Source organism: Rhinolophus sinicus, linkage group LG09, assembly GCF_036562045.2.
Source record: "Rhinolophus sinicus isolate RSC01 linkage group LG09, ASM3656204v1, whole genome shotgun sequence".
Lineage (NCBI taxonomy): Eukaryota > Metazoa > Chordata > Mammalia > Chiroptera > Rhinolophidae > Rhinolophus > Rhinolophus sinicus.
The window spans coordinates 65,263,521-65,287,420 of NC_133758.1; the positions used below are offsets into that span (position 1 = coordinate 65,263,521).

At 42.6% G+C, this 23,900-nt stretch overlaps 1 protein-coding gene across 4 annotated transcripts in view; it reads left to right on the forward strand.

Annotated features, from left to right (window-relative positions):
• The first annotated feature begins 21,688 nt into the window (after positions 1-21,688).
• The window catches only part of AMPH (amphiphysin), a 223,882-nt gene continuing 221,670 nt past the window's right edge, over positions 21,689-23,900 (forward strand). Inside the window, exon 1 of one of the 4 annotated variants that reach the window (XM_019710240.2) lies at positions 21,689-21,932. In XM_019710240.2, coding sequence (XP_019565799.2) covers positions 21,864-21,932 — 69 coding nt within the window. In that variant the 5' untranslated portion in view covers positions 21,689-21,863. The remainder of the gene's footprint in view (positions 21,933-23,900) is intronic. The other 3 variants (XM_019710241.2, XM_074340534.1, XM_074340533.1) reach the window with 3 other exon arrangements.

The following is a 23,900-nucleotide window of genomic DNA, read 5'->3' on the forward strand; positions in this document are numbered from 1 at the left end:
AGATGAGGCAAGAGAGTATGAGATGAGATCAGCTAAAGTCACCATTAGGGACATCAGATGGCAGATGCAAAATGTACGTGGAGAATTCCTCCTATTGCAGAACTAACTCAGGTGAAAGAGCTCTGACAAGCCTACCCTTCATGGTTTCATATGAGGGCATATGGAGGATACTTTCATCTGAGGACATCAAACAAGAATAAGCAGAAAGTTGTGCTGCATTCCTGAATGAGAAAATTTCATATCATGAAAATATGAATTCTCCCATTAACACAGAAATTGAGTACAATTCAAATTAGATCCCTGTGTGGTTTTTGTGGGTTTTTTGTTTTTGTTTTAGTGGGGAGGGCTGTTTTTGATTTAAAAAACTTAAAGTTCACATGGAAGAATAAATGTTCAAGAGTAGTAAAAAACTTTTTGAAAAAGAGGACCTTATATTAAAACAGGTGAAGCCTCTATAATAAAAGCAGCATGATGAAATAGCAAAAAGAGAAGTGGAACTGTGTAGAATATGGTATCCTAAAATAGATTCCATTGCCTGTGAGAATTTAATATAGGAAAAATATTTTTTAATTCAGCAGGGAAGAGTGGTTTATTTAATAAATAATACTGGCAAAATTGACTATGCATTCATGGTTTATTTAATAAATAATACTGGCAAAATTGACTATGCATTCATGGTTTATTTAACAAATAATACCGGCAAAATTGACTATGCATTCATGGTTTATTTAATAAATAATACTGGCAAAATTGACTATGCATTGAGAAAGAATAGATTTGATACCTGTCTCGAATACAAAAATAAATTCCAAATGGAGTAAAAATCTTAAATGTAAAGAATAAAACAATAAAATCATAAAATATAGAAGAAAATGTGAGACCATAAATGCAAACTACAGGCTGGTGAGGCAAGAAACTAGTAAGTTGTTTAAAAATTAGTCATATTTTATTTTATAAACATTAAGACTTTTTATTTTTCTATGTATGTGTTCAGTTTATTTATTTATTATTTATTTAAAATTTTTTATTAATATATAGTTAACACATACTATTATATTAGTTTCAGGGGTACACCATAGTTATTCAACATTTATATACCTAAAGAAGTGATCGCCATGATGAGTCCAGCCACCATCTGACACCTCACCGTGCTATTGCAGTATTACTGACTATATTCCCTGTGCTGTACATTACATCCCCATGACTTGTTTCATACCTGGAAATTTGGACTCTTATTCCCCTTTACCTTCCCTCCATTTTTTAAAAAATTATCAATTACGGTTGACGTTCAATATTATTTTATATTAATTTCAGGTGTACGGCATAGTGGTTAAACAATGATGTAATTTTACAAATGATCCTCCTGAACAATCTAGTACCCACCTGACACTTTCCGTAGTTATTACCACATTATTGACTATATTCCCTATGCTTTCCTTTACATCCCCATGACTATTTTGTAACTACCAGTTTGTACTTATTAATCTTTTCACCTTTTTCACCCTGCTCCCATTCTCCTCCCATCTATCACCCCGATAGAGCTGGTATTAATCTGACACCATACACAGTTATTACAATATCATTGACTATATTCCTTATGATACACCTTACATCCACATGACTACTGTGTAACAACCACTTTCTACTTGTTAATCTTTTCTTCTGTAGCACCCACTCCTAATCCCCAAGCCATCTGGCAACCATCAGAATGTTCTCTGTATCTATGAGTTTCTGTTTTGTTCATTTGTTTAGTTCTTTAGATTCCACATATAAGCAAAATCACATTGCATCTGTCTTTGCCTGACATACTCCACTCAGCATAATACCCTCCAGGTCCACTCATGCTGCCACAGATGGCAAGAACCCATTCTCTTCCATGGCTGAGCAATATTTCACTGTATATATGTACCATCTCCTCTTTATCCATTTTTCCATTGACAGACACCCAGGCTACCTCCACATCTTGGCCATTGTAAACAATGCTGAAATGAACATATGGATGCCCAGGTTCCCTCAAAGTAGCATTTTGGGTTTCTTTGGATAAATACCCAGAAGTGCGATTACTGGGACCTTCTTTGTCTCTTGTTATAGCCTTTGTTTTAAAGTCCATTTTGTTTTGTATAGACATCGCTATTCCAGGTTTTGTTTGTTTCCATTTTCATGAAATATCTTTTTCCATCCCTTCACTTTCAGTCTGTGTGTGCCTTTCAGTCTGAAGTAAGTCTCTTGTAGGCAGCATATGTAAGGGTTTTGTTTTCTTATCCATTCAGCCACCTTATTTTTTTTATTGGAGCACTTAATACATTTACATTTAAAGTAATTATTGATAGATATGTAGTTATTGCCATTTTATTATTCATATTTTTGATGTTTGTTTGTTTGTTTTTTGTCTTGAAGAAGTCCATTTAAGATTCCTTGTAATACTGGTTTGGTGTTGATGAAATCCTTTAACTTTCTCTTGTCTGGGAAGCTCTTTAACAGTCCTTCAATTCTAAATGATAGCTTTGCTCAGTAGAGTAGCTTTGGTTGTAGGCCCTTGGTTTTCATCACTTTCAAAATTTTCTGCTAATCCCTCCTGGCCTTCAAAGGTTCTGTTGAGAAATCAGCTGACAGTCTTATGGTGGCTCCCTTATAAGTTTCTAATTGCCTTTCTCTTGCTGCTTTTAAGATTTTTTCTTTGTCTTTAATCTTTGATATTTTAATTATGATTGTCTTGATGTGGGCCTCTTTAGGTTCATCTTGTTTGGGACTCTCTACACTTCCTGGGCTTGTGTCATGCAAGGGCTCAGCTCCGAGCAAATTAACGCAGGATATGGTGAAGCCGAAAAGGAACCATAATGGAGCCATGGAGAGGGTGTTCATACTTCTATATTCTCAATGGCACCTGGTTGAGACACAAGAAGCAAACATCCGCCAATACCCCAACCAGGGGTCTTCCTGCACCAGTCTAAATGGAGGCCTGGTGAGACACAGGAAGTAGTCTCCGCAAGATCCAAAACATCCACGCTTGCTAATGTAGCCACAGCAGTTATATAGCATACAGAACAATAGTGGCTGACATTCAACTGGTTACAGCTAATGGCCAATTAGTACATGGGTGCTTATATAGGGATATGTCCTGTGCATGCACGGGCTACACAACCAAGCCAGCACCTTTCCACGTGAGGCCGAGAGCCTGGAAACTGCTTCCTAGGACTTCTTCCCAATAGTTTGTATATTTATGTTCTTCACCAGGTTAGCAAGGTTTTTCATCATTATTTCTTCAAATAGGTTTTCAATTCCTTGCTCTCTCTTTTCCTTCTTGTATGCCTATGATGTGAATATTGTTATGCTTGATGTTGTCCCAGAGGCCCCTTAAATTATCCCCTTTTTTTGGGGGGGGGGAATTCTTTGGATTCTGCTGTTCTATTTGGGTGTTTTCTGTTACTTTATCTTCTAAATCACTGATTTAATCCTCAGCTTTATTGAATCTACTGTTGATTTCCTCTAACGTATTCTTCATTTCAGTTATTGTATTCTTCATTTCTGACTGGGTCTATTTTAGGTTTTCTATCTCCATTTTTATGTTTCCTATCTCTTTGTTGAAGTTCTTTTCCCTGAGTTCATTGAGCATCCTTATAACCAGCTTTGTAAACTCTGCATCTGGTAGATTGCTTGTCTCCATTTTATTTACTTCTTTTTGGGATCTTTATTCTGTTATTTTATTTGGGACATGTTTCTTTGTCTCCCTGTTTTGACTGCCTCCCTGTGTTTGTTTCTGTGTAATATGTAGGATTGCTATGCCTCCGAAGCTTAATAGAGTGGCCTTATGTAGCAAATGTCTTGTGGGATCCAGTGGTGCAGTCTCTTTTCTCACCAGAGCCAGGTGTTCCAGGTGTGTCCCTTGTGTGGGTTGTGTGTGCTCTTCTGTTGTACTTGAGCCTTGGTTGCTGTGTGCACAGCAATGGGAGGGATTGACCCTCAGGCTGATTGGCTGTGATGACTGGCTGTGAGTATAGTGGAGGAGTTGTGGTACAGGGGCTGACCCTACAGGACAGGATTAGTTTTAGCAGGGCCCTGGTGCCTGTCCAGTCTGCCCTTTAGGTTTGTCATCCTTGGAGGCAGCCGGGTGATGCTCCAACTCAGTCTGATGCTGGCCATTGTCTGTGCCAGCCCTGGGGCCTCCTGGTAGGGGCCCCACTACAGATGAAGTTCAGCCACAGGCTATGTCCTGCCTGGGCTCACCTGGCATGAACCACAAAGCAATCTGCAGATGGCCATCACCCATGCTGGGCTTGCAGGTGCCTCAAGAGACCAAGCTGTGAACTGAGACTGGCCATTGCTGAGGGCTTAGGGCTCCTCAGCAAGAGGTATGGGACATGCTGAAGCCAGATGCTGCTTGCTGTTTTGTGAACCTTTGAGAGATATTAGAAAAGCTGGCAGCATGAGCTAAGACAGGCCATTTGGATGGAAAAACCGCTGGAAGTGGCTTGGGAACAGTGGCTTGGGCATGCCTGAAAGTTAGGTGGAGCAGGGTCTCAGGGAATGGCCAGAGTAGGGTGAACATATGGTGCCAGCCAGGTTGATGGAGACTGACATATGGTGGCCACCTGCTTCTACACGCCTAGACAGGGTAGGGCTCAACAAAGAAACAATGGTTTCCACTAGCACCTCCATCCGGGAGAAAACTGTCACTCTAGCCCTCCTCCTGGAGCCAGGCAACTCAGTTCTTCCTCATATGTCCCTGGCACCTTTTGAGCTGCTGCTCTGGTACTGGAGCTCAGAGCCAGTGAGTCCATTAGTGAGTAAAGTCTTGTGTGAGCCCTTTAAGAGGGTTACCTGGGAATGCAGCCACCGTCTGTCTCACCCAGCCACAATCTATGCTGGTTTTCACCATCAGAAGTTATTGTCTCCCCAGGACTTGTCTCCCCAGTACTGGAACCCTGAACTGGGGAGCCAAGTGTGGGGCTGGGATCCCTCGCTCCTACAGGGTGGAACCTCCACAGCCAAGATATCCCTCCTGATTTTTAATGGTGTGAGATCAGTTGTTCTCCATCTCTGCCCCTTCTACCAGTCTCCAGGTTGCTTCTTCTCTTTGTCCTTAGTTGTAGGGCTTTGATTCAGCTTGATGTCAGGCAATTCCCAATGATGACTGTTCTATAGTTTAGTTGTAATTTTAATGTGGTTGTGACAGGAGTTAAGCACAGCATTTACCTCCTCTGCCATCATGACTGGAATCTGTGTCAATATTAAGACATTTTAAAAGGTAAAACATAACAAGTATAAAAATAGCATATAACCAATGGATTGAGAAAAACGTTTGCAATGGATGTAACAGCTAAAGAGTATATTATATACAAACAGCCATAACAAATTATAACTACAAAAAAGAGACAACTCAATAGAAAGATGGACAGATCTTATAAATCACAAGTCACAGAAGAGCAATTCCAAATGGCTTGAGAAACCACCAACAAAAAGTCTCTAAACGTCCTAGTGGTCAGAGGAAAACAAATTAAAGTAACTGCAAAGTATCACTGTATACCAACAACATTGGCAAAAATTATAAAGATATTTCACCTTGTTGGTGCTTTACTGTCAGGAAAAGGGGATGCTCATTCACTGCTGATTAAATTGTGAATTGATCAGCTTTTTGTGAAAACAATCTAGCAAAATCTGTTTTTCTTAAAAAAAGCAAATTGATACCTGGAAATCTAATCTGTACCAATGCAAAAAGAAATATGTTCTCAGATGTTTGTTTCAGTATACTTAGTGAAAACCTAGAAACAAAGTGAATAAATATCAATAGGGGAATAGTTAAATGAGGTAGATTTGACTGAGGCATAGCCTGCAGCTATTAAAGAAATAGCTACAGCTGCATTGGTTAACTTGGAGAACTTCATGAACCTGTTAAACTAGGAATGCAAGATGCAGTGTGTATATATGCAATCCCATTTTGTGAGAGTTAATGACCAAAAAAAAACCCCCTTGATTTTATATATAGATATAAAATCATACATATATATAGGTTTATATATAAAATCATATCTACCCACATATATACATTTATATATAAAATCATATATACATATATGTATACATACACACATATATACATATACATACATATATGTATTTTGTATTTGTATGGTTTATGTATATGAAAATATGCTATGTTCATAAACATATGCACAAAATGATTATGAAAGGATGGTACCAAAAAGGTCACTCGTGGTGACTGGAAGACATGAGGTTTTTAAGTGACTCTAGTGTTGTCTGAGTCTGGGGACAGTTCACAGAGCACGGTGGCTAAGGGGACGGACTCTGGAACAAGATGGGCTGGACTTGAAGTCCACCTCAGCTGCCTTGTAACTGAGTAATTTACTTAATATCCTTCTGCTTCAATTTCTTCCATGGTAAGGTTGATTTATAATACCTAACTCACAGACTTGTTCTGAGAAATTAATTAAATGAGTCAATATTTAAAGCACCTAGAACAGAGCTTGGCACACAGTAAGCAGTGTATAAGTTTTTATTAGTCAGTCGGACATACGTTATTTTATTGCAATGAGAAGGTATTATTTATGTGAACAGAAAAAAATTTGAATGGCATTAAAGGAATGACATTTGTGACCCAGTGGAGCACAAAATCAGAGGATAGAAACATAAAAAAGGGTAGGAAGCATTTTACCTGCGTCATTCCATAGTCCAGATTAGCAAAGCTCAGCAGCAAGAAGAAACTCCTGGGATATGAGTTCCTTCCATGGGAGAAAAGGAGAGTAGGAGGGCCCCAATAGCCTTCATTATCAAGGACCCCCAAAGCCTCACTGCTGGTGTGGACTATAGCCTTCACCACTGAGAATCCCTGCAGTCTCCACGGATGTGGACCGCAGCTGCCAGAGCTTCCCAGAGCCCAGGCCACTGTGCCCTTCTGGAGCCAGTGCCATCACGCCCTCTCCCCAGCACTGGCATCATTGCGCTCATTTCTATTTGGCACCAAATCATATTCCTCTGTCTGGATGTACCACATTTTATTTATCCATTGATCTACTGAAGACATCTTGCTTGTCTCCAAGTTTTGGCAATTATGAATAGACCTACTATAAACATCTGTGTGCAGATTTTTGTGTAGACATAAGTTTTCAGTTGTTTTGGGTAAATACCAGGGAGCGTGATTGCTAGATCATATGGCAAGAGTAGGTTTAATTTTGTAATAAACCACCAGAGTGTCTTCCAAAGTGGTTCTACCATTTTGCGTTCCCACTCGCAATGGATGAGTTCCTGTTGCTCCACAGCCTCACCAGCATTTGGTGTTGTCAGTGTTCTGGATTTTGCCCATGCGAATAGACATGTAGTGGTTTGTTGTTTTAATTTGCTTTTCTCAGTTGACATTTGAGATGGAACATCTTTTCATATATTTACTTGCAAGCTATGTGTCTTCTTTGGCGAAGTGTCTGTTAAGGTCTTTGGCTCATTTTTTAATAAGGTTGTTTTCCTTATTGTTGAATTTTAAGATTTTTTTTGTGTGTGGGGGGGTATTTTGGATAATTGTTTTTTTTATCAGATGTGTCTATTATAAATATTTTCTCCCAATCTGTGGCCTGTCTTATGTTTTTGACATTTTCTTTCACGGAACAAAAGTTTTTAATGTTAATGAAGTTCATATTATCAATTATCTCTTTCATGGATCACGTCTGTGGTATGGTATCTAAAAAGTTATCACCATGCCCAAGGTCATTTAGGTTTTATCCTGTTAGGTTTTATAGCTTGCATTTTACATTTAGATCTATGATCCATTTTGAGTTATTTTTGTGGTTAACCTCCAAAATATATAAGAAACTCCTATAATTCTATAGCTATAAAACTAATAACCTGATTAAAAATGAGCTACAGATTTGAATAGACGTTTCTCCAAAGAAGGTATAAAAATGGCCAATATGTATATGAAAAAAATGTATGTCAGTAACCATCAGGGAAATGCAAATCAAAACCAGATTACCACCTCACACAATTCAGAAGGCTATTATTTAAAAAAAAAAAAAGTCAACAACTGTTGGTGTGGATGTGGGGAACAGGGAACTCTTGCACACTGTTGGTGGACTGTAAAATGGTGCAGCCACTGCGGAAAACAATATGGAGGTTCCTCAAAAAATTAAAAAAGAGCTATCATATGATCAAAGAATACCACTTCTATGTATTTATCCAAAAGAATTGATGTCGGTATCTTGAAGAGATACAAGAACTCCACGTTCACTGCAGCATTACTCATAATACCCAAATGTGGAAACAACTTAAATGTCCATTGACAGAGGAATGGAGAAATAAATTGTGGTATATACAGACAATGGAATCTTAGTCAGCCTTTAAAAAATAAGGAAATTCTGCAATATGCACAACACGGATGAACCTTGAGGACATTTAGCTAAGGGAAATAAGCCAGTCACAGAAAGACAAATACCACATGATTCTGCTTGTATGAGGTATCTAAAAATATTCAGATTTATAGAGTCAAAGAGTGGAATGGTGGTTGCTAGGGGTGGAAGGGATGGGGAAATAGGGAGTTACTAATCAGTAGGTATAACATTTCTGTTAAGCAAGATGAGTGAGTTCTACAGATCTGTACAACACTGTACAGTCAACAGTACTGTATGCACAGCTAAAAATGTAAAGTGGGAGAGCTCCTGTTTTCTTATCCCAGTAAATTAAATAAAGAAAGAAAAATATGGGGAAACAGGAACTGAAAAGATTATAGTTAGACGCCTGTTCTCAAATTCGCTGACACTCTAGAAAAAGGTAAAGAAAGACTAAAAGCAATTAACCAGCATTTTGAAGACCAGTGTGAAAGTCCGAGGACCGTCTTGCGAGAATGTGAAGAGGCTCTAAAAAGAATCTTGCGGTGAGCAGGCACAGAAATATGAGCAGGAGGTCTAGGACTTAGTCACCAGGGTGGCAAAGCACCAAAGGTTAAACTCTCAGCCTTCAGTGCCAAGGTTAGAGCCTCGTTTGCTAAAGAATAGGACACTGGCACATGGGATGGGACTATCTGGGTTGAAAACTCTGAAAATCTTAAATTCCTAAAACTTCTGAGCCTTGAGAAACAGCCCATCCCTCCCTATCAAGAGCTAGCACTTCATTCCCTTGAAGACAATTCAAAGGCCCCTTCCCTGCAAGGTGAGGTTGTACCTCAGGATGAACCCCTCCCTTCTCTTCTGGCTACTAGGTCTATAATTCAGGCGAAGTCACTGGATGTCCCAACCAGAGACCTGCGGGGCATGATAGGGAGGAAAAGGCCCGTACCACAAAGGAGCTGCTGGTCCCAGAGTGTCCTGCTAGGAGCTGGGGAGGATGTGTGTGACTGGATTCTAAGCATGATTGATAAAGGGGGCCTGGAATTTAAGATTGGATAAGGAATGTTTACAAATTAGTTGCATCACACCTCCCAGATACAGAGTGTAACACCTGGCAAAGACTCAAAAGCTGACTAGTAGGATGGCTCCTAGAAGCATGGAGCAAAGTAATGGCCTATGCTCGGTGAGGATAAATATCAGAACTACTGTGGTTGACAGCGGGCGAAGGGATTAAAAGACTCAGGGAAGGGGCACCCTGGAATGATATACTATGTAAAGGCCAGAAAACTCAACAGATGATCATGTGTGATGGCAACACAGGCCCCAAATGTAAAGCTAGTTCTCATGACCTGGTAATTCTCTCCCACCTTTTTCTGAATTAGTGGTGGCTGGTGATGGGCCTGTGTCGGGTGGGGGACCCTGCTCGCTGCGCCATTTGTCGTGCGCGGAGGTCTTCTTGCCGCACCATCTTTCAGGTGGGGCGGCCTGTGGGGTCTCTGCTCCCACTCCCCACACAAGAACGCAGGATATGGTGAGACCAAAAAGGAACACCCACGGAGCCATAGGTAGGGGAGTCATACCACTATGGTCTCACTGGAGGCTGGGCCCACCGGACGCCGACCTGCCGTCCGCCTTTCCGCCAACCGACCGACCGACGACTCTTCTCCACTCTCTCCTCTGTTCCTCTTTCCCGGCTCTCCTCTTCCACTCTCTTCGGCTCTGCTCGGCTCCTCGGCAATCCTTCGTAGCCGCAGCAGTTATACCAGCGGCCAATCGGCTAACCGGCCACAGCCGACGGCCAATCAGCCACAGCCGAAGGCCATTCACCACCTGAGCCAGCACCCTTCCACGTGAGGCTGAGAGCCTGTAAACTACTTTCTGGGGCTCTGTCCCCACAGCCTGGAAGACAGAAATATCTCTTAGTCTCACTGTGCCTCTGTCACAGGCTGGAGGGGCCTGACACCACCTCAGAAACACTTGAAATTAGAAGATAATTTAAATTAACTAAATCTGAACCCCTGCTGCCACCAGCTCAACTCCTGATAAGGTCAAAGAAGTCAGCCTCTCAGTAGTGTAAGAAGCTGGAAAGCCGAGGGAGACCTCAAGGTGTTGTAGCATATAGGTGAATCGCTTGCAAAGTCCTACTGGAAGGAGGGGGCTGACTTCATTTTTAAGAGGACCAGAGGTAAACTGAAACTAACGGAAGTTTAACTCCTAGTAAGATCAAAGACATCATGCCTTCATTTTAGCTGCCTGTTAGAGGGTTATACGATGTCTGTTATAAAACTTAAAAAGTGTAAGACACATGAAGAAGTAAAAAAATGTGACTTATAATCTAGATTAAAAAAAAAACATCGATAGAAGCAGACCTACAGATGGCAGATGACCAGATATTGGAATTAGAGACATGAATTTCATAATCTCTTTTCTTAACCTCAGAGGTATATTTAGCAAATCATGTCTCATTTATTTCAAGTTTACAATTCCTTCAAATTTTTTCTTACCTACCAGACTGACAAAAATCCAAAGGCTTGACAAAACTGTGGGGAAACACACTTTCATACATTGCTGATTGGAATGAAAAATAGTGTATACTATCCCATGGAGGAGAATTTGACAATACTGAACATTACTCTTATGCACGTATTCTTTGACCTATAGATTTGACTTCTAGGAATTTACCCTGAACATACACTTTTAACAACATGAAAATACATATGTAAAAAGTTATTCATTGCAGCATTATTTGTAATTGTAAAATACTGTAAACTACTTAAATGCTCAAAAAAAAAGAGAGAGATTGCTTACATTGGCTAAGTCTAGAATAAGCTGAGAATTAAAACAAATAAGAGCAATAACTGTTGGTTGAATAAACTGGTTTGGAGTACTGTAAACTGGTAAAAAAAACTGAAAGGAAGAAATTTATAATCTATATTTCAAGTGAAAAATGCAAAGGAATATATGTAGTATTCTACCTTTTGTAAGAAAGTACAGAAAAGTAATAAAACACACACGTATCTTAATACTTTTGCAAAAAGAAATACAAGAACGATAATCAAACTAATGAAATTGGTTACCCACAATGATGGAGGTGAGGGGATAGGGTTAAAGGGATAGTAAGAGTGACACTTCCCTGAATACATCTTTCTACACAATTTTGACTTGTGGATTTGTAAAAATGAATAAAGGGAAATCTCACTAAAATGGAGTCAGGAGGCCAGAATGGAGAGCTTTCATAGAAAATCACTTGGTGTCAATTACAGGAAGAATTATCAATTACAGACGAAGACTCGTCAACAGGAAAAAAATAAATTACAGACCTCAATATGAAAAGATGTGCATTGCATCTCCTACAAGAAATAGACTCAGCCAGTGAGAAACTGTCACCTCCCTGAATTCTGACTTTTCTCTAATGCTCTTTTGTTCAAAACAACACTTCCCAACTTCCTCTTTTTTCCCCATAAAGTAACATTCTTCTCCTTTGTTTATTCGACTTGCCTATGGCGCTTGCTAGAGCTTGCTTGTCCCAAATTGCAATTCTTTGCTGTTCCTGAATAACTCCCCCCCCTTTTTTTTTTTGCTGATAAAATAACTGATCGTTTTATTTTTAAGGTGAATAGATTCATATTAATGTTCTACATATCCAATAAAATAAAATAAACAAAGATGGGGGGGGGAATCTCAACTAAATGAAAACAGTAACAAATGAACCTGTTTCCAATGAGTACAGTGATTTGCCTGAGGAAGGTTTTCATTGTTTCTTGTGGTAAAATATACAAAACATAACATTTACCATTTTAAACATTTTTAAGTGTATACTTTTGTGGCCTTAAGTACATTCACACTGTTGTACAGTCATCACCACCATCTAGCTCAGAACTCTCTCCATCTTGCAAAACTGAAACTCTATACCTGTTAATGCTGTTTAATGACAGAAATTCCCACTCCTAATGACATTGTCACCCAGTCCTAGACCACGCCACTCTACTTTCTGCCGCTATGATTTTGACTACTCTAGGTACCTCATCTAAGTGGAATCATACAGTCTCTGTCCTTTTGTGATTGGCTTGTTTCTTAGCATCATGTCATCAAGGTCCATCCATGATGTGTCAGAATTTCCTTCCTTTTTAAAGCTGAATAATATTCCATTGTGTGTATGTACTACATTTGTTTATCTATTAATCAGTCAGTGGACACTGGAGTTGCTTCCACCTTTTGACTATTACAAATAATGCTGCTATAAACATGGGTATACAAATATCTCTTTGAGACCTTGCTTTAGTTTTATTTTTTTGGTATATATACAGAAGTGGAGTTGCTATATGTATGGTAATTCCATCTTTAATATTTTGAAGAACAGCCACATTGTTGTCCATAGCAACTGTATCATTTTACATTCCCACCAACAATGCACAAGGGTTCCAATTTCTCTACTTCCTCGCCAATGCCTGTCATTTTCTGATTTTGATAATAGCTTTCCTAATGGGTATATGGTGTTATCTCCTTGTGGTCTTGATTTGCATTTCCCTGATGATGAGTGATCTTGACCATCTTTTCATGTACCTGTTGGCCATTTGTATATCTTCTTTAGAGAAATGTCTATTCAAGTCCTTTGTCCATTTTTTAGTTGGGTTGATTTTTTATGGTTGAGTTTTAAAAGTTCTTTATATATTATGGATATTTATCCATTGTCAGATATATGCGAAACAAATATTTTCTCTGAGTCCATCGTTTGCCTTTTCGCTCCGTTGCTTATTTTCTTGGATGCACGAAAGCATTTAATTTTGATGTAGTTCAATTTATCTATTTTTTTCCCATACTTTTGGTGAGATAGCCAAGAAACCACTGCCAAAGGCAATATCATGAACCTTTCCCTCTATGTTTTCTTATAAGAGTTGTAGTTTTAGGTCTTTGATCCATTTTGGGTTAATTTTTGTATATGGTATAAAGTAAAAAAATCTAACTTCATTTCTTTGCATATAAATACCCAGTTTCTCCAGAACCATTTGTTGAAAAGACTGTCCTTTCCTCATTGAATGGCCTTGGCACTCTTGTTGAAAATCATGTTACCATTTATTTCTGGGCTGTTTTATTTCATTGGTCTATATGTCTTGTCTATCTGCCAGTATCCCAAATAAATTTTGAACACAATACTTTGACTTCAGTTTAAAGGAAAAAATATGGTAAACAAATCTTGAATTCTTCTCAATAGGTTTGTTTGTTGTAGTTGTATAAATATCATAAAACTATTGTGTGAATATGGCAGAATTGAGCAAATATATATATATATATATATATATATATATATATATATATATATATATGTATCTATATCTGTCTATCATCTATCTATCTATCTATCTATCTATCTATCTATCTATCATCTATCTATCTATGAAGGGGCGTTCACTGAACAAATCTGGGATAATTTGAGAATCAACATAAATAAAAACAATAATAGAGTGAATAAAGCAAGAGCCCATGAATCCATATTGACAGCAAATAATAAATTAAATATATGGGAAGAAGTCCCATACAGTAAAATACTGTATTTAGCAAATACAGTTGCACTGATGGAATCAGAAAACCACTGTTTAAAAACCATCTTAGTGAAAATAGACTTAGGCAAGAATCATTATGTTGGCCAAATTGGGGGAGGAAAAACAAGGTATAGTCTCAGAGTATCTGCATACAAGATTTCTTATTTTTACAAATGGAAAAATAGTGGTTTACAGTGAGGAAACCTTACTACACAGATGACTACCATTAACTTCATTAGCCAGTGGACCATGTAAAGTTGGGGCTTTGAGGAGAATGACAAGTTAGTATTAAGATACCTTCTGAAACATCTGTGTAGGTGGGAGGCATGAAAACAAAGGAGGGTGAGGAAACGAAAGATGGTATTTTGGAGAGGACTGAAGAACACATGCTCACCATGTGCTAAGAGTTCTACATCTGAAGCACAAGGAATAGGAGACTGCCCACTGCCCAGATCGCCTTGGAGAAGAGCTTACTGCCCACACTTGGGCAGATTCTTGCCCACACTGCAGGGTGGGCTCAGCAGCTGAGGTCTGCCTGGCCCCACTTCACAGCCCTCCTAGGACACCGGCTCCGGGACTGCTGGGCAGGAGAGCAATGGTCCGGTCCCCGTCAGCTGGATGGGGACAATCTAAGGGCTGTGCTCACAGCAGAGCCCCCACCAGATTGGTGAAGGCTTTGTCAGGCCTGCCTGGCAGGTGGACTTCTTGCTCTGCCAGCCCTGCTTTCTTCCTCTGCCTTTCACAGGTTCATTGATCTCTATTCAACCTGTACACCAAACTCAGCCTTTGCTTCTAGAGAACCCAACCTACAACAGGCTGGCTCAAAAGCTACTGCTTCTTTCCACTGAATTAAAAAGGAAAAGAAAGAAAATCATACACTTACAAAAATACATTGTTTCAAAAGAAAGTAACAGATGAACACAGGCTGTTCCAACTAATGAAAATCTTGTTTTTGGAAATCTGTATGTCAGTTATTGAAGGGGGGGGGGAGAGGGGGATAAATTTGTCCGAGATGCACATTGTTGCAGGAGGTTGGATTCTGTTATTATTAATAGTTTCCTTGGCCTGCTGTAACAAAGTAACACAAACTAGGCGGCTCAAAACCACAGAAACTTAGTTCTGGAGGCTAGAAGTCTGACATTAAGGTGTTGGCAGGGCCATACTCACTCTCTGGCTTCTGTGGGTGCTGGTGTGCAGCGCCACGACTTCAATGCCTAACCCATCTTTGGCCATCTTCTGTCTTCCCTCTGTCTGTCTTCACACTACATCTCCTCTCTGTGTCTCTCTCCTAGTCTCCTCTTTCTTTCATAAAGACACCAGTTGCATCCGACTAAGGGCCATCATTCCTCCAGTATGACCTCATCTTAATTTATATCTTAATCTGTAAAGACCCTATTTCCAAACAAGGTCATATTCACAGGTACGAGGGGTTAAGACTTGAATGATCTCTTGTGAGGATTGTAAAGAAAAAAAACTGCTGTGAGTTTCTTCTCTATTTTCAATACTTCTAGCACAAAATGTGGGAAAAGGGAGAGGATTTCCCCAAACCAAGCAATTCTGCAAGAACAACTGGGTGTTCTATGGTTCAATTCAGTCCGGACACTATCTGGAGTTAGAATTAGATCCCACAGATTAAGGGCTCAGTTCCACAAGATGGCCTAATTCCCCCACCCCACCGCCCCACACTTCAGATCCAAAATCCAGGTTGTCACCTGTAGTTCTGACCAACTGGCTGTAAATTAAAGTTCCTATGACTCCCCCTCCCCCTTCCTGGATTCAGTTAATTTGCTAGAATTGCTCACAGAACTCAGAAACATTTTACTTAGTAGATCACTTATTTATTATAAAATGATATAACTCAGGAACAGGTAGATGGAAGAGATGCATAGGGCAAGGTGTGTGGGAAGGGGTGTGTGGCTCCCGTGCCACCTTCAGACCTGCCACTCACTCTCCCCATATCTCAACATGTTCACCAACCTGGAAGCTCTCTGAATTTTGTCCTTTTGTGTTTTTATGGAGGCCTTTTTTATATAGGTATGACTGATTAAATCATTGATCCTAGGTGATGGAACTCAACCTCCAGCTTCTCCCCATTTCCTCAGAGGTCTGGGGATGGGGTGGGGAGCTGAAAGTTCTAACTCTCTAATCACAAAGTTGGTTCTCCTGGCAACCAGCCCCCATCCTTAGGGGCTTTCCAAAAGTCACTTCATTAAGATAAACTCAGGTGTGGTTGAGAGTGGCTTTCTTAAGAATAGCAAAAGATACCTTTATTGCTCTAATCCCTTAGGAAATCACAAAGGTTTTAGAAGCTCTGTGCAGGAACAAGGACAAAGATGAAACATAATATTTCTTACTGCAAGTCAGACTATCACAGGAGCACAACTCGATTCACGACAGATTCTGTCCTAGACCAGTTTACTGCAGCCTGTTAATCCCGGTGCTGCTGATGTGTAGTAACCACAGTGACACAAGGAATACCGTTCCCATCGTCACCACACAGCTGTCTTGATTCCTGGCAAATGGCTCTAAGCAGCAGCATGGTGGGGTCTTCAGAGAAGAGTGGTGAAGGGAATGAGGAATTTTAGATGTGTAATAGGTCGTGTGGCCTCTGAGAGGAAGGAAGCTCTATTGCAGGGGAACAGGCAGGGGTTTGGGAGGACATGGTGCTTCGTCCAGGCATCCTGCACATGAAGTCCTGCCATGACCCTGTGTTGGCCTCCTTCGCTGGGGCTTTGGCTCAAGTGCAGGCTCTGCATGGATGGACATTGTGGTCCAAAGTAATCCTTGTTGTGCTGAGGCCTGCAGCTCTGGGAGCAGCTTTGGGGAAAGCAGTGCTGGGGATGGCAGAAGACGGGGTGAGGACAGGGGGGCAGTCAAAGGTGGCACATTTGGATAGCTATATTCATATATAAATACGGACAAACTTAACCAAAAATAAGTTCCTTGAACCAAAAAGATCTCTGCCAACATGTTATATAATTAGGCATTTGTTAAGAGATTTTGAAGCAGATCACTCTTACAAAGTTGGGGGTTGTCCAAGCTAGGAAATTTCCTGATAAAATTGTCCAGCCACATAAGCAATTAGGAGGGTACACTCGGTAGGTAGCCCAGACAAATGTGCTGATTCCCACATTGTATGTGGAATTTTTTATAGCTTATTTGTGGATAGAAAATAGCTTAAAATATTTTCAGGAACTTGTCCCTTTCTCCAGAAAGAGTGGTGGTTATTGAGAAACTCCGTTTTGCTTTGCTGCCTGGCCTCCCAGAGGCGGGTAAGCTGTTCGTGATGTTCAAGCTGTTAGTGATGTTTAAGCAGTGTGTTTGGGATACAGGAGTCATTTTGCATCTGTTTTGCATAAAGGCATCAAACGTGGTGCTGAAATATGTTAAAGTTATTAGGTAATTTAATACAATGTCATTGTTTTCCTTAGGGGCCAGTGGCTCTGCTTATTTAAAACAAAACTCTTGCCTCCTATTTAGTATTTCGGGATACATCAGTGATGTATTATTAATGTAGTTAGGATGTTACTATTTTTAGACACATTAAATTAAGAAAGGAAGAAGGTAGTTATGTAGGCCAAATTTAGTAAAAACATATGTAGAACTAAAATGTAAATACTTAGCAGAATTTGAAGAGTTGACTGTGACTCTACACTTGAATGTTTTCACTTTAAGTGTATGACAATCAGTGGAAAAAAATACGTGCTTTACAGAGCACCCTCCTTTCACTGAAATTTTAATATTTGTGAGACAAAAAAATCGATCTGAGTTTTTAAACAAGCAGGTAAATATAAGGACTAGTTATAATTTGGTTGGGCTGAAAATTCTAATTAGGTTCAACAGAACGAATGTTGAAATGAAATGGCTCCTGAATTTTCTATATAGCGGGTCTTGGAATAACGTTGTTTTATTCACTGTTACTTCATTGTAACATTGATAAGGAAAAAAGAAACCGATTCCCTACCAGGGCTACTACTGTGTGTGTGGAATTTGCACATTCTTCCCATGTCTCCCTGGGTTTTCCTGAGGCACTCCTGTTTCCTCCCACATCCCACAGGTGTCCACGTGAGGTGAACTGCAGTGTCTCAGTTGCCCCAGTCTGAATGAGTGTGGGTGTGGGAGTGAGTGCGTCGTGGATGGGTGTCTTGCCCAGGGTGGGTGCCTGCTTGCACCCTGAGCAGCCCCAAGAGGCTCTGGCCACCCAGAACTGGAAAAATCATTGTCTTACTTGTTTTTATTAATCTTTCTTAAATATATGTATAGTTCATATTTATTTTAGTGTTTAATACCAGAGGTACTTTGGGTCTTTATTTAGAGGTTTGCTGATGATTTGGTGACCAGACATATGCCATAGGAACTTAACCCTTATGTATATCAATTAGCCTGTGGTGAAACTGCTTTTGTTACGGAACCTATGGACGATGACGTTAAGTGAGGACTTACTGTGCAGTGACACAAAGAAGTTGTGGCTGATTAGAATATACAGCATATATGTATTAATAACTCTGGAGCTAGGTACATGTAAAAGTGGATCTAGAAATCTCCTTCCCTAAGGGCCTAAACTAGATTTAACAAGATTTCAAGATAGGCAAGGATCAACTTTTGTGCCATTAAGACATGGAAAATGAGTCTTGTGATAACATAATAGCAATTCTGGGCCTATTCCAAATTATCAAAACATCACAATTTACATTTTTGACTTAACCAATTTGAAGTGGAATTAAGAAGGAAGGAAGGTGATTTGGAAGTTAAAATTAATTAATTCAGGAATTCTGCCTTGCTCGGATGAAGATCCAGGGTTGCAGTTGTGATGCTTTTCGCAAACCTTACCCGAACAATGTAATATATAATTTGACATCTAAGCTTCTCTCCATCATTGGAAAGATTTGGAGTTACTTTTTATTAATAGTTTAATCTCCATGGAAATGCATTTTGGGTCACCTGGGCCACATTTTTCCTTGACTGACTGAGGAGAGAAATGGATGGCAACTCTGAGGAAGAGACTCAAGGACTGAAGGCAATTTAGTGGGTGGCCCAGTGGTGTTGGAAAGAAGGAACCACCCACAGAAGCAGGGGTCCTACAACTTTGGACATGGAGGGTACCACTAAGGTCACTTGGCTTGTGGACTCCTACTGTGTGTAGGGAATTCTGCAGCTCTGAGGATCTTTAGAGATAGGGGCAGGGGGCAACGGGACAGCCCAATGGGTGGGGCTCTGGGCACCCAATACTCTGTGCAACCAGGGAGGGCCCATCTGATTAATATATTTGGGTCCTGCATAAGGTTTTGTATGAAAAAAGACTCCACTGTATGGCATACCAATATTTAAAAATCAATGTAGTTGGAGTCCCCTGCCGCCCACCACTCTTCCAGTAGCATTATTGCAGAATTATGAGAAGAAATAGCTAAGGATGGATGCACATGAACTAGTCTCATGCGTGCATGCATTTTTTCAACAAATGTTCACAGAGCACCTATGAAGTACCAGCTAAAGTGCTTCATCGAGATCCCAGAGTGGCTAGAATGAGCCACATGGTTTACCCATCAGTTGGAGTGAAATGATTTGATAACAATTTGCACATAATAACTTTTTAATATGCTCAGCATGTATTATTACAAATAGAATTATCAAGAAATGACAAGCTTCCCTTTTCCACCCACATTACAGAACTAGATTTGGGCATCTGAATGATAAGAAAAGTTAACCATTTGCAATTTTACTTCCAAAGATATTCACTGTGTTCCAAAAATTGGTGGGGGAATAACTGCAAAGAGAGACAAAGGCTGGTATAGTGGGAACTGATGGCTCAGGCTTGATGGAAGCAGAGCAAAAGTAAACCCACTGTGTTTGTTAGAGAGAGGGCAGTGCTGCTGAATGGGAGCTGTAGCTGGGCCCAGCATGGGAGCAGAGTGGGCTCTGGGGGCCATAGTATAAGAGCGACTGATGGTGCACGGATGTGCTCTCTCTTGTATTCCGGTATCCTGAAGCTTGTATCCTCGTGGCCAAGATCCTGAGGCAGAGTTCAGGTTCTGAAGCCCCTGTTTTGGAGAGCAGACTCAAATTCCTGGCATCTGAGCAGTCTTTCCTACTGAAAGTTGGCCAGGAGAGGAATCAGGTGTTCCTTGGCTTCCCTCTGATCTCCTTGTTCACGGGGGATGTTGGAAATAGGGTGACCAAACTCATCCAGGTCTACCCAGGACTTTCCTGGTTCTAGCACTGCAAGTCCCATGTCCTAGAAATTTCTTCATTCCCAGGTTAAGTAGGATGAATAGTCATCCTAAGGAAGAAAGAGCCAAGTGAATACACTAGGTACTGCAGTTAAAAAAACACACCAAAAACATCACAACAGTTAGTGGCTTACAACAACTATCATTTGGTTTGATCACCATCTGCTCTTGACTGGGATCCGCTGGGTGGTTCTTCTCTGGTCTCGCTGATGATTATTTGTGTAGCTGTCGTGTAGCTGTCTTCAGCCATGGGTCAGCTGGCGGCCGGGCTCAGCTGGGCGCATCTGGTCCTTGCTCCCTGTCCAAGTCATCTCAGGGCCTCTCCCTTTCCACATGGTCTGTCCAAGGGGCTTTTTCAAGCAGGGAAGCTGACCTACATGGAGGCACATGACTCCTCAGAGTACAAAAGCTGCCTGCGTTCTCAAGGCTCAGGCCTGGACCTGCAGCGGACTCCACCAGATCTTACTGTAAAAGCCAGACAACAGCACTCTAGAATCAAGGTGAGGGGACTGCACAAGGGGTGAATACCGAGGGGGAGGGGCAGGTCATAGGGGCTGCCAGAGCACCAGTCTGCTCCAGGGGGCCAGTGAGATGCTCACAGAGACCAGCAGGGGTTTGACACACTCTGACCTGTTGGCTGGGCCACCTTCCTTGCTCTCCTCACACTCAGCGAGAAATGAATGTGACTAGTGTGACCACTGCTCAGAGACTTCAAGAGCTCCCGGTAGCTGTAGGACACGTTTATCCCTATTCTTACTTGTGCTAAGAGTACTGAAGATGCTGCATCCCTATTTAGGTTGCCAGTAAGTTTGCAAGAAGTAACAGATTAAGAGGCCCCGGTCACATACTGATGTGAAGCAACAAAGGACCTGACTTCCCTTCCATGCAACGCTTCTTGGGGAATGAGCACCTACCTATTCCAGGGCCTCTGCTCAGGGCAGGAATTACAGCAACGACCAAAGCTCAGCACCTGGCTTAAAGGAGTCGACCCTTCTCCACATGGAACCTTTCCACCCAAGCGCCAAGCCTTGTCTTAAAGTTTAAACAAATGCCAGGATTGGTCCTTCCCTCCTCTCTCTACTGCCACTCTGACTCCTGCACAGTCTTGATTTTCCAGTCAGTTTCTCTCCTGGGCTGTGAGCCTCCCGAGGGCAGAGAGAGGCCCAGCAGTTCTCGACCACACGGCTGGCGAAGGGTACACTCTCTGGCCAGGGTGGTCCAGCTGGCACTCATGCAAGACCAGCCCTGCCCCTTCACTTGAGAGCAGCTCCAATCTCGCTGGTTTCCACATCCCTCGGGCATTCCTTTCCCTCTTCTCTCCTCCCCCCACTTTTTTTTGGCGAAAAAAATCTGGCCCTTTCTCAACCTCCCCCTACACACACTCCACCTTAAAAGAACCCCGGCTGCCTCCAGGTTCTGGATCTGCTGCTTCCCTTTCTCCTCCTGGCCTTCTGCTCCATCACTGTGGGCACTACCTGGGCATTCTGACTTCTAGCTCCTTCCCTCTCTTTTCCTCCCCACCCCGCTCCGCGTCGCCGCCAGCCCCGGCGCGTCCCGCCTCCGCTCTGTCGCTTTAAGCAGGTTCCGGGCCGCGCCCCTCCCTCCCGGCTCCCGGCGCTGGCGGCTGCTCGCCGCCTCCCCGCGCCTCCTCTCCTCTCCCGCCGCTCCTCTCCCGCTCCTCCCGCTCCTCCTCTCCAGGTCCTCCTCCTCCCAGCCGCCGCCGGCCCCACGCGCGCTCTGCTGCTCGCAGCCTCCGCGGACCCGCAGCCATGGCCGACATCAAGACGGGCATCTTCGCCAAGAACGTCCAGAAACGACTCAACCGAGCGCAGGAAAAGGTCAGGAGCGGGCGATGGGGCAGGCGGCGAGGGCAGCGGGCCAGGGGAGCGAAGGAGGCCGGGTGGCAGCGGTGCGGGGCCGGGGTCGCGGGGACTCCGTGCCCTCGGCCGCGGCGACTGCAGCGAGGCGGCACCGGGCCGGGAGGCGGGATGCCAGGGCCGCGCGGACCCGGTCCCGGAGGCGCACGGTCTGCTGAGCCTCCCGCTCCCTCGCCCCCAGCGCGGCTGGCAGCTCTGCCGACTCTTCGGGCCGGCGCGCGGCACGAGCGGCCGCAGGTGCGGCGGGAGGGCTGCCTGCTGCCCCCGAGCCGAGCGCATCTCCCTCCGGGCGCCCGCTCCCCACTTGCCGGCAGGCAGCTGGTGGGGACGCGCCCGCAGGTCGGGGCGGGAGATTGCGGCAGTGTCTCTCCTCCGGGGGCGGGTGTTTGGGGCTACGGAGTGCGGCAGAAACGAACAGGTTAGCGCAGAAGATACCCCCAGCGTCTGTGTTGTGATCGAGAAAAATACAATCGTTTTAATACGGCGCTGGGGAATCCTGGAGTTCAAAAGAGAGATCTAAATACACACTTTTTTTTGGTCTCCCTCTCTGTGTGACCCTTTTGACGCCAGTGTCCTTCTCTGGAAGGTCAAAAATGTCCTGACCCTAAAATCTTCTCTGGACATTTGTGCATAAAGGAGAGCGTTTTATTCCATTAAAAAATTCATATTGCACGGGCGGGTTCCCTGTTGTTTTACAAGCCAACTGGCCGCAGTAATTTATTTGTCTCACCCAGAGCTATGCACCAGCGGACCCCAGGTCCATACCCGAGAGGTGGGAGAGGTATTGTACCGGGCCCTGGGCTGGGCTGGCTGCCCTGTGACTGCTTGTCATCAAGCCCTTGCCCGCACCGACGTCCTCATTTGTGTTCTGAGCAAAGGGCATTCATACGGCAGCTTGAACTTGAAAATTAATACCAGCTAATGAGCTTGATGGTGTATATCAGTCGAACTGTGTTCTCTCACGTGGAAGGATTTCCATCCCTGGGTTACTGGGTGTTTAGCGTTATCCTGTTTTAGTGGAAGTCAGATTTGCCGCGTTGCTCACTGTGGCAGTGAATTTTCCTCTTCAGATCCAGGCCGAGGCTGCCATCCACTTCCCGCTGGTCCTAGGAACTGAGCAGAATGGGGCACTGGTCCCTTTTCCTGTCACGGCCCGGAGGCCCTCCACTCATGCACATTCTCAAAGCAGTAAGAGGATTGTATTTCTTTTAATATCTCCTCAGGCTCATCCTGAACTAACCTGACCCTCTCCTGCCGCTCCTTCAGCAAGCTCAATTAGCAAGGCTTCCTGCCCCTTGCCAGCCCCTGGTTACTTGTCCATAAAGTAGCCAGGATCTAGTGGGATCTGAGCTAGGTGTTGTCAAAATTTTTTTCATACATACCTCATTTTACCCACTTGTAGGTACTCCCGTCTCTGCCAAGTAATTGCTGGAATCTTTGGTCTGAAGCTTTTCATTGAATCCACTTTCCATCTGTGAAGGAATTTAGTGATATATTGTGCCTTTTCACATATTATTTCTTAATCTAGGTCACCAGCTGTTACTATGCCAAAAATAAATGAAAAGACAATGTAATCTGTGTTACATAGTATTTAAGCCCTCACAAAATGGTGAAAACTCACTTTCTCATTATTAAGGTCAAGTGTGTGTTATGATTGCAGTTGTGGATGGTGATCACTCTTCTATGGGAATGGGGGTCGACCACGAGCCTTGGGCAGGGCTTCAAGTGTCCTGTTTTCTTCCCTGGGGAAAGTTGCTGATGAAAAGTGCCTGTTGCACCTGGTTGAGGAGGTTAAGACACCAAGAGGCTGAGAGTATGGGTTTTGCCTCTGGGTAAGTTCTGTGGCCTTCCCCAGCCTGTGCAGCACAGGGAGGGGGGAAATCCAGGTAAGGTAGCCCAGCCAAGCCCACTGGAAGCTCCTAGAGAATG